This window comes from Periophthalmus magnuspinnatus, chromosome 6 (assembly GCF_009829125.3).
Source record: "Periophthalmus magnuspinnatus isolate fPerMag1 chromosome 6, fPerMag1.2.pri, whole genome shotgun sequence".
Taxonomy (NCBI): Eukaryota; Metazoa; Chordata; class Actinopteri; order Gobiiformes; family Gobiidae; genus Periophthalmus; species Periophthalmus magnuspinnatus.
In genome coordinates, this window is record NC_047131.1 from 19396823 (window position 1) to 19408236 (window position 11414).

Below are 11414 nucleotides of genomic sequence, written 5' to 3' on the forward strand. Positions count from 1 at the left end.
GACAGTAGTTACAGTCTGCTCTCAAATGGTAACGCTACTGGACATGTTTAAAATGTGCGCTGAATTCTGTTTTGAAACATAAATCACATACTTTGTAGATTTTTTTTTTCCAAAATCAGCCCTAATTCTTACTATAATAATGGAATTGGACAACAAACGTCTTTTCCACTGACAGTATTGTTGTATGTTTAAACAGTGAATCTAAAACTCCTACCTACTCTTCCTTATCTTTTCTTCATTCCTCTATCATACCATCCAGTCCCATTTGTCCTTCTGATGCTAGTGCGTGTGTGGGAGCGTGGGCCTTCCCCTGTGTTATGCATTCTCACACACACAAAAGCTGTCATTGATTTTCCTCCTCCTTCTGCAATGTTTTTCTCTTTCTCTCTGGTCTTTTTTACAAATCTTTTCTGGCTTGACTCTGCGCTCGTGGCCTCTGTCCCCCTACCCTCCACGCCGGTCCTTCTCCCCATTCAGCGGGGCCGTTCCAGGGATGATAAAGATGACCTCCGTGTAATGCTAGCTTGTTATTGGACCACCAGTGAGGCCAGCGCACACCCATCTCCTTGGATGCTTTGTCCATTGTGTTGGGGCTGAAACTCTGAGTTCTATGTGTGTGCGTGTGTGTGTGTGTGTGTGCTGTGTGCGAGCGTGTGTGTGTGTAAGAGAAGTGAGGCAGCGTCAGGGAGAGCCACCCAAGCACGGAGGTTTACCTGAACTGACCCCAATGCATTACAGGCAGAGAATGTTACTTTATAACTACACTTTAATTAGCCTTAATAAAGCATGAATGAAAGCACTGTATCAGATTTTTACAGTCCTAAACAAAAACGTTATTCCTCACTTACCTTATGCATTCCAATGATGAGTTTATAGGTTTCATAATTTCAGAGATAGAGCGGAGTTTTCCCGGAATAATAAAGCTAACCACAACTAGCAATACTAAGTGCGCACTTCCTGATTCTCTGACAATAAAGCGCTTTATAATTTAATGCATCCAGTACACAGCGGATTTATTTTGACCTCAAGAGTTGCTTATAGAATATATCTACTGGGGCAAGACACATTTTACTGAGATATGAAGTCTTTGTTCATTCTTTATTAAGGCTAATTAAGGTGTAGTTATTATATTCAATGCAAAATCAGTAGTCAAAAGTCCTCAAAATGGCTTCCAACACATCCATAAATAGTAAATGTTAAGTGCTGTTAAAATTCAAGTTGCGTGCGTGTGTGTGTTGCTAGTGATGCTAATTTCTTCATTATCTTCATTCAAGTGACACGCTATTTCCATGGAGACAAGCAGACGGAACCACCAGCCCAACTTACAGGTCAGGTCTGTGGAGAGGCAACTTGACTAAAGCAAGAAGCATCTTTTTTCAAGAATAGATAAATGAACAATAGATAGGTTTAATACCATACTCTGACACTTTCCAAGCAAATCATCTCTGAGAATACAAGAAGATGGCGAATCCTCCATCTTCTTCTCTTCTTCTCAACTAGAAAAGCTACACAGTGCATGTTTCAGTCCAACTCCATAACCCTCTTCTGGGCCTAAAGTTATTAGCTTGAGTAGCACAAACACACAGTACTCTATTAATGCTGTAAGTAAACTAACTGACTTAAACTGGCAAATTAAACTTCATTCATTTGACTCATTAGCAAAAGGTCATTGCTAATGAACATAATAGCTGCGTTTACTTCGATGCAATTTGAAAACTACACATTTGTTACACCAGTGGGACATTAAACACTATAGTTTATACCAACTGGAAAACTGTGTGGCATTATTGTCTAAGTGTAGCTAAAAAGCCTTGTCAGACACATGGCACCAACACATTCCTGAGCTAATTTGTGTGGCTGTTGGCCCCGCTGCACCTCTGCCCAAACCTCTCTGTCTGCTCCTGTCTGCTCCTGTCTCTCAAAGTGCCTGTCAGACCGAGCAGTGGGACAAAAGATGCGGCGACAGTCCCATTTAGAGGTTTTTGATGCCCCCCCTTCCAAATGTACAGGGACAATCAAATGGTGATCTGTCTGTTTAGTAGTCAAGCCAGGATTTGTCCAACATTCTAACCAGTGGAGTTTGAAGAAGTCCTGAAATTACCGTATGTTAGGAAGAAATAGAGTCACTCCACCATATTATTTAAAGGTGAACTATGTCACCTTTCAAATGGAACTCCTGCCGCTTGCTTGTCTTCATGGAGATTATTTTCATTTGTTTGGAATGTTCCACAGTATGGTATTAAACATCAGTGACAGCAGTTTTTATTGCACAAAAATATGGGTTCACCTTTACACAGATCTGACCTGGAACTTTGCCTAGTGATGTTACGTGCTTATCTCCATGGTGATAGATACATTGAATTTTATACTTTTGAACACTGCAGGCAACGCTTTAGCATCTCCATGGAGACAGCGAACCTTAACGAAGTACATAGGACTATCTATGTAAGAAAATGTACCCAGGAACAACAACTGCCTTTAAAATACTGTAAATTATTGTTACTTTACACAAGCATATACATGGCATATTTTATTTTCTATTTATTTTATGCACTTTACTTTTAGTACTGAAATATATTGTGAATTTTCAGCTGCTGTAGGATTTGTTCAGGTTTTTCACTCCCCAACAGATGGCAGTATGAATCGCTCTATCAGCAAAAGCCAGCTTCTGCCTCTTATCCATTTAACTGCTTAGAAGCTTAAAACCATTCTCGACAAAGAATTTACAAACTTAAAATATTCTTAAAGGCACACAAGTTATAAAATATTGCTTTAATTTCTAACACATTTGTGGAACTGAAACGAAAAAGCATAACCATGTAACAAACTTTAGACAACTAGTAATTGATTCTGACACTTACGTAGTGTTCAGCTTCTTTCCTTTTTGCTATAACACAATAGACTGTTTTCATCAATGAATGGACTAAATATATGGACTCTTAATCTGGACTGTGGCCTGTGATCTAGCGAAACAAACATATTTATAAGCCATTTGTGTTTACATATTTACTGTGCTGTTTGTTCCTATTGTTCTTATGTACCAGACGACAAAGGGCCCACCCTAGGGAGCCATAAGAACGTGGTCCAGGAAGGCTGGCCTGAGAATAGGAGCTCTGAGGCGCCTCCATCGCTGTCCACAAAAGTCACGTATCCATAACTCACTCAGCTCAAGCACGTACCATATTGTTACACACTTGGCATATTGCTATCGGAAATTGGTTGATTATTTGGTATATCCTCCTTGTTACTATTATTAAATTCAGGGCCATTCACACATGCCCTGGTTTGGTCCTGGTTTGGTCCTGGTTTGGTCCTGGTTTGGTCCTGGTTTGGTCCTGGTTTGGTTCTGGTTTGATCTTAGTTTAATCCTGATGTAAACATTCTTTGGTACTGTTGTAGTTCTGGTTTGTATCTGTTTAGTGTAAATTCAGTCCCAATTTTGAATGTGATGTGTGTACAAGAATGAAAGCTGCAAATAATTAAGACTGTTGCCATAGCAACTAACAATATTAACAACATAATATTATATCTTCTGAATGGAAAAAAATCCCTCAAAATGTTGCATGCAATAGTAGGCTGAACTCCTAAATAGGACTTTTTGTATGATTAAATTATAGCAACATTTATACATTATTATAGCTGCCCCAAATTGTATAGATAATTACACTAGCCTAATACCAAAAACAGGAAAGAGTAAAGTACTTTTTTTGGATGTGTGGTATTTATTTATTTATTTATTTATTTATTTATTTATTTATTTATTTATTTATATTTCTAGCCTTTTGCATTCACTGTAAATATGCTTTACTCTTTCTGAGGTGCCTTTTGGTCAGGTCTCCCTCCAAAAAGTGATTTTATCTCAAGGGACTTCTTGGTAAAATATAATAAAGCTTAAAATTGTGTACATTTTAAGTTCAGTAGTATTACAATTGCCATTCAAGCTGTAGTTTTAAATGCCACTGCCTAAAATGGTGAATAAGGGAAGTCCCCACTGCTGTGACCGCTCCCATGTGTTTTCTATGGTCAGAGGGACAGCTGAAGAATCACATGTCATTTGACATTATATAGGTCAAAACACTAGCATCGCCACTACTACTACTACTACTTTACCAGCACAAACCTTCTGTACTACATACTTTATCTTATAGCATAGATTAGACGTAATGTTTTTTACATTTTTTACATTTACTGGCAGCAGGTATCAGACTATAGGATTTTACACAGCACAGAGGCTTCCAATTGCCAAGAGCTGCTGTAAATTACCGCAAAGTGATGTCATATGTCGAAAAATGGAAAAGTCACACAAATCATGACAATGTACAGTCAAACAAACACAGGAAGAAAGTATATCAGCCATGAGGAACTGTATGGAGAGGCTGCTGTATACAAGAGCTATGGCTCGATATTTACATAACAGTGAAGCTGCAGCCTCGAGGGTGGCTAGAAGGTGTCAAGAGCTCAGAACAGCTGACGAATAGTTCATGTAACTATAATCGTTATTCTTTCCTAGAAATTGCTTCTTTGTACCTTGAAGTATTCTAAACCAATTGTAACCTCCAGTCTGAAGTAGGCCTATGCATTAATGAAGTAGGTAGATATTTTAGTTACAGATTACGTGCTTTTTTTTTTTTTTTTTTTTTGGCTCGTTGCGAAGTTTGACCTGTTTGACTTTTTAATGTCATAAAATATGTAGTTTAAAGGTGCATTATCTAACTTTTCTAGTGAAGTTGCTTGTTTGCATGAAGATGTTATTTGCCTGGAATGTTGTACAAAGAAATCAAGTTGTCTTCACTCAGTTACAGGTGTTTTATTGCTAAGAAGAAATAATTTAAAAAACAAACTTGTTACTAGGAACTAGCTTGCCTGTCCACAGATCTGACATGTAACTTGGCCTGGTAGCATCACCTCCTTGATTCTGTGAAGATAAGTTTCAATACAAAGTTTCAAGCACAGTCACTTCTCCACTTTACGTCACATGCTTTACTTGAGGCATCAGCAGTACAGTAATATTCATGGTTTAAGTTTCATCTTATAGGTGACATTTTGATGACTTTTCACAATCTAAAACATGTATAATATTCTGGTTTAAATTGTCAGTTACTATGACAACAATCATAATTTTTCATTCCATCTATAATGATAAGGCAAGGCAAGTTTATTTGTATAGCACACAAAGTAATTTAAAGTGCTTTACGGAATAAGAAAGACATTAAAATCACAATACAACAAATCAAAACATTAATAAACACAAATAATCATCATAAAATTAACAAGAGTGCAGAATAAAAACCTTTCAGCCATATGCACAGCTAAACAGAACTATTCTGAGCCTGGAATTAATCACTGTCAAAGTAATAATAGTAGTAAGTAATAGTAGTAGTAATAATCACATCATTCATTATATTTTGAAGTCAAGAAGTACCATTATTTGTAAGAGTATTTCTAGCTGCAATTTTGGAGTACTTTTCCCCCTCTGCATAACGTCCCATTGCGACACACTGTACATTAAAACAGCAGCAGCTCTTACACAATCCCTTACCCCCTCCCCTCCGCCCTCCTCTGCCCCCTCCCCACTCCTCACTCCGGCCCTCGGTTAAGTGGCGATAAATAAGTCTTGTGTCCTGCGTCAGCCTAATATGTTTTCCTTGTCCGCTCACAAGTCTCCGGGGCTGCTGCATTCAAAGTCGCCACGGGAGGAATTTCTGATCCATTTTAAGCCCTGAGGAGAATGTTGAGAAATCTGTAGATTACGGGCCAACATGTTTATGATAGTCTATTATTCCCTAAGCTTCATCCGGACCCAGCACGTGCTTTGTCGACTTAGTGCAACTATTTAGGTCACAGTACAAGCAGAGAGGAAAGCACTTGGAGATCAGCAAACAAGCTTCTTTATTTAAGTGCATATGACAGGTTTTCATGTTTTTCTAATTATGAGTTGGTTTGGTTGGATAGTACCTGTGGTAAATATTCATCATAGTTTTACAGCAGTCAAGTGTCAGTTTGTGGCAAAAAAAAAAAAAAAAAGTGAGAAGAAAATTATAGGAAGTAGCGGTGAGTTCTAAAACGGAATACATTTACCTCTGCCTTTATCACCAAAAACCCATCATTTCTTGCAGTTTGTACTTTCATTTAACAAATTAAATGTGTTGTGATTTATTTTTATTTGTCCAATGATGGCTATTTGGTAAATTTGATGATCTTTGACCCTTGTGTACGGTTGCTAGGTAACAGGACTGGAATTACATCTGTGTATGTGACATCTGCTGCGCTTGTTCAACCAGGAAGTAAAAGTAAAATTCACGGGAAACTAGAAAAAATAAGCAAAATGTAATGTGCTGTTTTAGTGCAATGAGTAGTTTAACCTGTCATACACCCACATTTAATAGAGATTATAGTAAACAAGACTGATTCAACTTACATTTTACTTAAATAGTAGGATACACCCAGTACACGCATGTCTACATTGATGCCCCGTTGACACAAGTTATATAAGAAAGATACATCCATGTCTTTATTATTTGCTTAAAGCCGCACTATGGGACTTTTCTGGTGGAGGGTCTATCACTTGCTTTAGTCCATAGAGATGTTATTGCTTTTCCTAGATAGCTCCACAGCATAGCATTTGTTTCTAATTTCCAAGGAGATAATTAATCACCACCTGGTCAAGTTGCAGGTCAGATCTGTGGAGAGACGAGTCAGCTCACAGAAAGAATGCGTGTTTATCGTCTATCTTTTAACTGTAATTGAATGCAAGATAGATATGTGTGATAACATTCTGTTGAAATATCCAGACAAAACATTTTGTGGCGATATACACTGTACCAGAAAAGTTACATACTTTATCCAGGATTTAAAAATTAATAGTCACCACTTATAAATAAATGCAGTCTTGAACACACCGCAATCTTCCTGCTTCATTCCTTCACAAATGCCTCATACTTCAAGAACAATAATAGGCAGTAAATGTCTGGGTTTGCTATAAAGATGTCTGGACCATCACGCTCACGCACTAAAAGCTCAGGAGAACCAAAAGGCATTCCTCCTCCAAGCCTTTCAAAAAGTCATAGATGTTAAGTATGTATGTGCCGTGCCAAAGCAAGTGGGGCTGTGATTATCTGTTCTATACACACACACATACGCACACACACGCACACACACAGGGCCAGTGGAGCGTAACATGTTGTGTCTCTTTGATGTCCTCTGCTCTTTAGCCTGTGATTTATGAAACACATCTTTATCATTTTCTCTTCTCTTTTGGAGCCAGTGGGTTTGGTGCATGTGTGTGTCTTTGCTGCTGAGTAAGGAGGACTAACTAGATAAGTGCTGGGGTAAAACAAAGGCCAGGGCTGCACACAGAGATGCACTGAAGTCCTTTGAAGTTGTGTGCATTGTGGAGGAGCCACTGTGTATGTGTGTACACTTTGGCCCCGCCCCCTCCTGTGGTCATAAGTGTACACACAAACTGTGGAGGTATGGATTTGTATGGGGCTAAATAGTTTGTAGTGACATCACTGCAGGTCTAAGGTTTCATCTGGGTTTTGTCAGGGCTGAACTTGACAAGTTAATTCAGTTCCTGTGACACAGGGAAACCCTTTAGATTTGAGAAATGTATATTTACCTGCCGTGTTGTGTTGCAAATCTGGTTTGAAAAGTAAAAGATGAAATATGTGAAGTAAACAGATCTTCTTGGATGAAAGGCTAAAGTTTGGATGAATACTTTGTAAAACCTATGCCAAGTAATATAAAATATCCTACATGACAGTGAAGCGGTGGTACAGTGGCCTTTATTGTGCCACTGATAGATCTTTACTGAGAGATGACTCTGTTTACTGCTGACATGAGCCCCAAACAGCGGACAGCTAAAAAAGTCCACAAAAGAGGCCTGATTTAATGTATAAAGACCAACAGAATAATGAGCTGTTGTTTGCAAGACAGTTTGTAAGTTATGTTAATGCATAAATTACATTATTCTGAAAAATGTGACGCTCCTCCAAGAAAAATGATACTGTTAGAAAACATACTGAAAACTCTGTACCTGTACTTGTATGTATACAGTTCCGTCCCATTTACGGAAAACATAAGTCATTTACCTATCAAACATTAGAACCAGTTCATTTGCAAAAATCTGCAAAAGTACCTTTGTAGGTGTTCAGTTTTTGCATATGCCCAACTGTTTTGTCTATTGATGTCTATTTCACTGCAATAAAATATATTCCATCCCTTTTTGATGAATTCCAGTCAACTTTTTTTCTTTTTTTTTTATAAATGACAGTGTATATTGTAAGCATGTTCCTTTAATCCGATCAGAAGAATCACTGGAGACCAGAGAGTAGAATCACTCGAGTTTTATTATTCCCTATACATCCAATCTAATACACGTCAGGCATTATTGCTGTCCCTAGTACGTGCACGGAGATCTCAGGGGCAGTCCCGTTTTGATCTGAGTGCTTGACCCTGAACGCCACATTTAAACATAAATCATGAATATTCAGTAGCTGGGCCTGGACATCTTCTTCTTCCTTCTGGCACTCCTCTACCCTCCAGGCGCCCCACTGGCGCAGCGTTATCCTGTAACAGCTTGACCTGGGAGGACATGCTACACAATCTATCTATTGTCACAGTACGTTCTTTTCTATGCGATAGGGCAAGGATGGAGTGTGTTTGTGCAGTGTTGCATGAAAGTCCTAAACCTCCTTTTAGTCTAATCTTTGATATTATGAGCAATGATGTTTACGTCCTTCAATATAGAGAAAAATGTGAAATTTCCCAAACTTAAATATCAGTTTTTGCAAATGAACTTGTGTCTGCTGTACCATTGTGTTAAGGTAGTAGTTGACTGACGCACCTGTGTTTACCTTGGTCTGCCTGTAAACACCAGTGTCTGCCTCTCATCATGTGTGTGTGCACTGTGTACTGCGTGTGTGTTTGTCTGTGTACAGTGTGTAATGAGGGGCTTTGGCAGGTAGACGGCGACGAGCACTCAAACATGTCATTACACTGCTCTGTCATTCTGGACCAGCTCAAAGAGGACAGAGACAAAAGCATTCTTAGGTTTCGTCATGCTTGTCTAGGTTGGGTTAAAGCTTTGTGGAGGTGTAAAAATGATGTTAACCAGTGCTTTTAAAAACTCGGGTTTTTAGGTTCAAAATAAGGAGTAGGGTTGTCAGGAAAAAATGATACCCATACAAAGTGGTGAGCAAGTATCAGTACTATGTATGGGTGCCCAAAGTAGATTTTGCCCACAGCCGGATAATATGTATTAACTGTGGACCACTAAGGAAAAACGTTTGTGTTTCAGATGAGAAAATGAAAGCAACGATTATTATTCCATGTTCAAAATGATAGCACTATACATCAGTGTAGTTTAAGTTTATTGTAAGTATGTTTTTTCAGTGTGGTGGAAATCATTATTGGGTATTCAAGTTGTTTTTTCCTTTATAGCTCAATATTGAAGGTGGAGTCAAAACCAGTGCCTTGGCTAGTGCTTCTAGTTCAGATTCACATTTCATTTTTGTATATTTTTTATTGATTCATTACTGCGACACAAACCCATCTGCCTCTTGTCTCCAGGTGCATCAAATGGACCAGAAAATGGACAACGTGCTGCGCATCCTTAAGGAGCAGTTCCAACCCAAACCCGAGCTGACGTCCCAGCCCTCCATGCGCAGAGTCACCATCCAGAAGCGTATGGGCATCAGCGTCGACGAGGGGCCTTGATGTCTCCGTTTGATGATGTCAGAAAAAAGAGGACAATTACAGGAGAGAGGGACTTGTATGTAAACAACCTCATCCCTTGGAACGGGACCTAAAGACTGCGTTCAAGTCTTCCAAAATTCTATCCTCCTTTGTATTTATAATCCTACGGCATCTCGTTGACTTTTGATTTTATTTAATTGAACAAGCACTTTACACTTCAGTGGAACTCACAATGCACTGGACTTGTGGGGGCGTGGCACAAATATTTAAAAATAATAATCAATTTGCTCTGATTTTTGCTTTTTGAACTAGTGATGGGTGAATCGATACCAAATGTCAATATATCAATACTGGCTGAGGAATCGCAAAGCATTGATTCTCGTGCAAAAAAAAAAATCTTAAATTTTTTAGTAATATTTTGAATTTCACTGTTTACATTTTAGGTTATCTGCACCTATATGACATTTTTTTAGATTAAGTATATTTCCACCAATGTAAAAAGGAGTTTCAGTGTATTTTAATAAAACACTCATTGCGATACTTACTATAGTATTACTTACTTTTATCGAAACAAACATCACTAGTATCACCCATCACTATTTTCAAGCCAATTTCCAAAGCAGTACTGTACTTTTCAAATGGCAACATCGGCTGCTGGATTTTATTTCACTACTTCAGCCTAATAATAAAAAGACCAGTAACTGAGACACATTCCTGCGCTACAAATATTATTCTAAAGCTAACTAACTCCATAATGAAGTCGTAATGCAATCAAAGCAAAGAGGCTCCCCTAAGGCATGGTACGGGCATTCCTCAAATCCTTGGGAGTATCTTGGCACCGTCCACACCCACTTATTTCCATAGCCTCGCAGCCATATGCAGCCTAACTGTATTTGTGGCTGTTTGTTAGTACTGATCGAATAACGCGGGCAGGAAAAGGAAGATTATCTGGCGCTGAAGCTAGCAGTGAAAGAAAACTGGACTAAAAATATGTGTCTGGCACGGATCAGGTGGCTAACGCAGTGCTGATTTACTGCTATGCTAAAAGCTAATAAAATCATCCAATCAATTGTGACAGGAGCTGTTATGGCGCAGTAGGTAGAGAAGGTAATTGTACTGAAGTATAGTATTGGTATGAAATGAAATGAAAGTTATTTAAATTGTCAGTCAAGTGCAAGAATTTGTCAAAACCTTTGGAGCGCATTTCTAAATATTTCCTCGAACTAAAGATAAAAATAGACCATTATTAAATTTAAAAAAGAAATTATGAAAAATACATGCAATATGTTAAATGTAGTGTAAAGTTAAAGGTGCGCTTAAAAACTCAACATGCTTGTATCCATGGAGATGTCATCGCTTTGCCTGGAATGTTCCTCAGTATGTCATTAAACTTCTCTGTCTTGCATTCATTTCACTTCAGGTGTTTGTATTGTACAAAAACACCTTGAAAAACACGTATTCTCTATAAAAATGTGAGTTGTACATGGAGATAGATATGTTTAATGCGACACTATAAAACATTCCAGGCAATTTAGTTACATCCTCGGAGACAAGCAGGTGGCGAACGCTCCTCTAGAAATAATTACCGTATACTGTGCATCTTTAAGGAGTACTGTGCTATTCAAAGCTGTGTAGATCTCAACCTACCTCTGTTACTGAAATACAGTAAAATATAATGACTGGCTCTAATTGGTTAAACAGTCACAAACTCACTGCTG

The 11414-nt window shown here is 38.4% G+C and overlaps 1 protein-coding gene across 1 annotated transcript in view; it reads left to right on the top strand.

Annotated features, from left to right (window-relative positions):
* kcnq1.2 (potassium voltage-gated channel, KQT-like subfamily, member 1.2) overlaps positions 1-9799 on the top strand; it is a 170077-nt gene extending 160278 nt beyond the window's left edge. Inside the window, exon 18 of the mRNA XM_055222387.1 lies at positions 9571-9799. Coding sequence (XP_055078362.1) covers positions 9571-9717 — 147 coding nt within the window. The 3' untranslated portion in view covers positions 9718-9799. The remainder of the gene's footprint in view (positions 1-9570) is intronic.
* The last annotated feature ends 1615 nt before the right edge of the window (positions 9800-11414 follow it).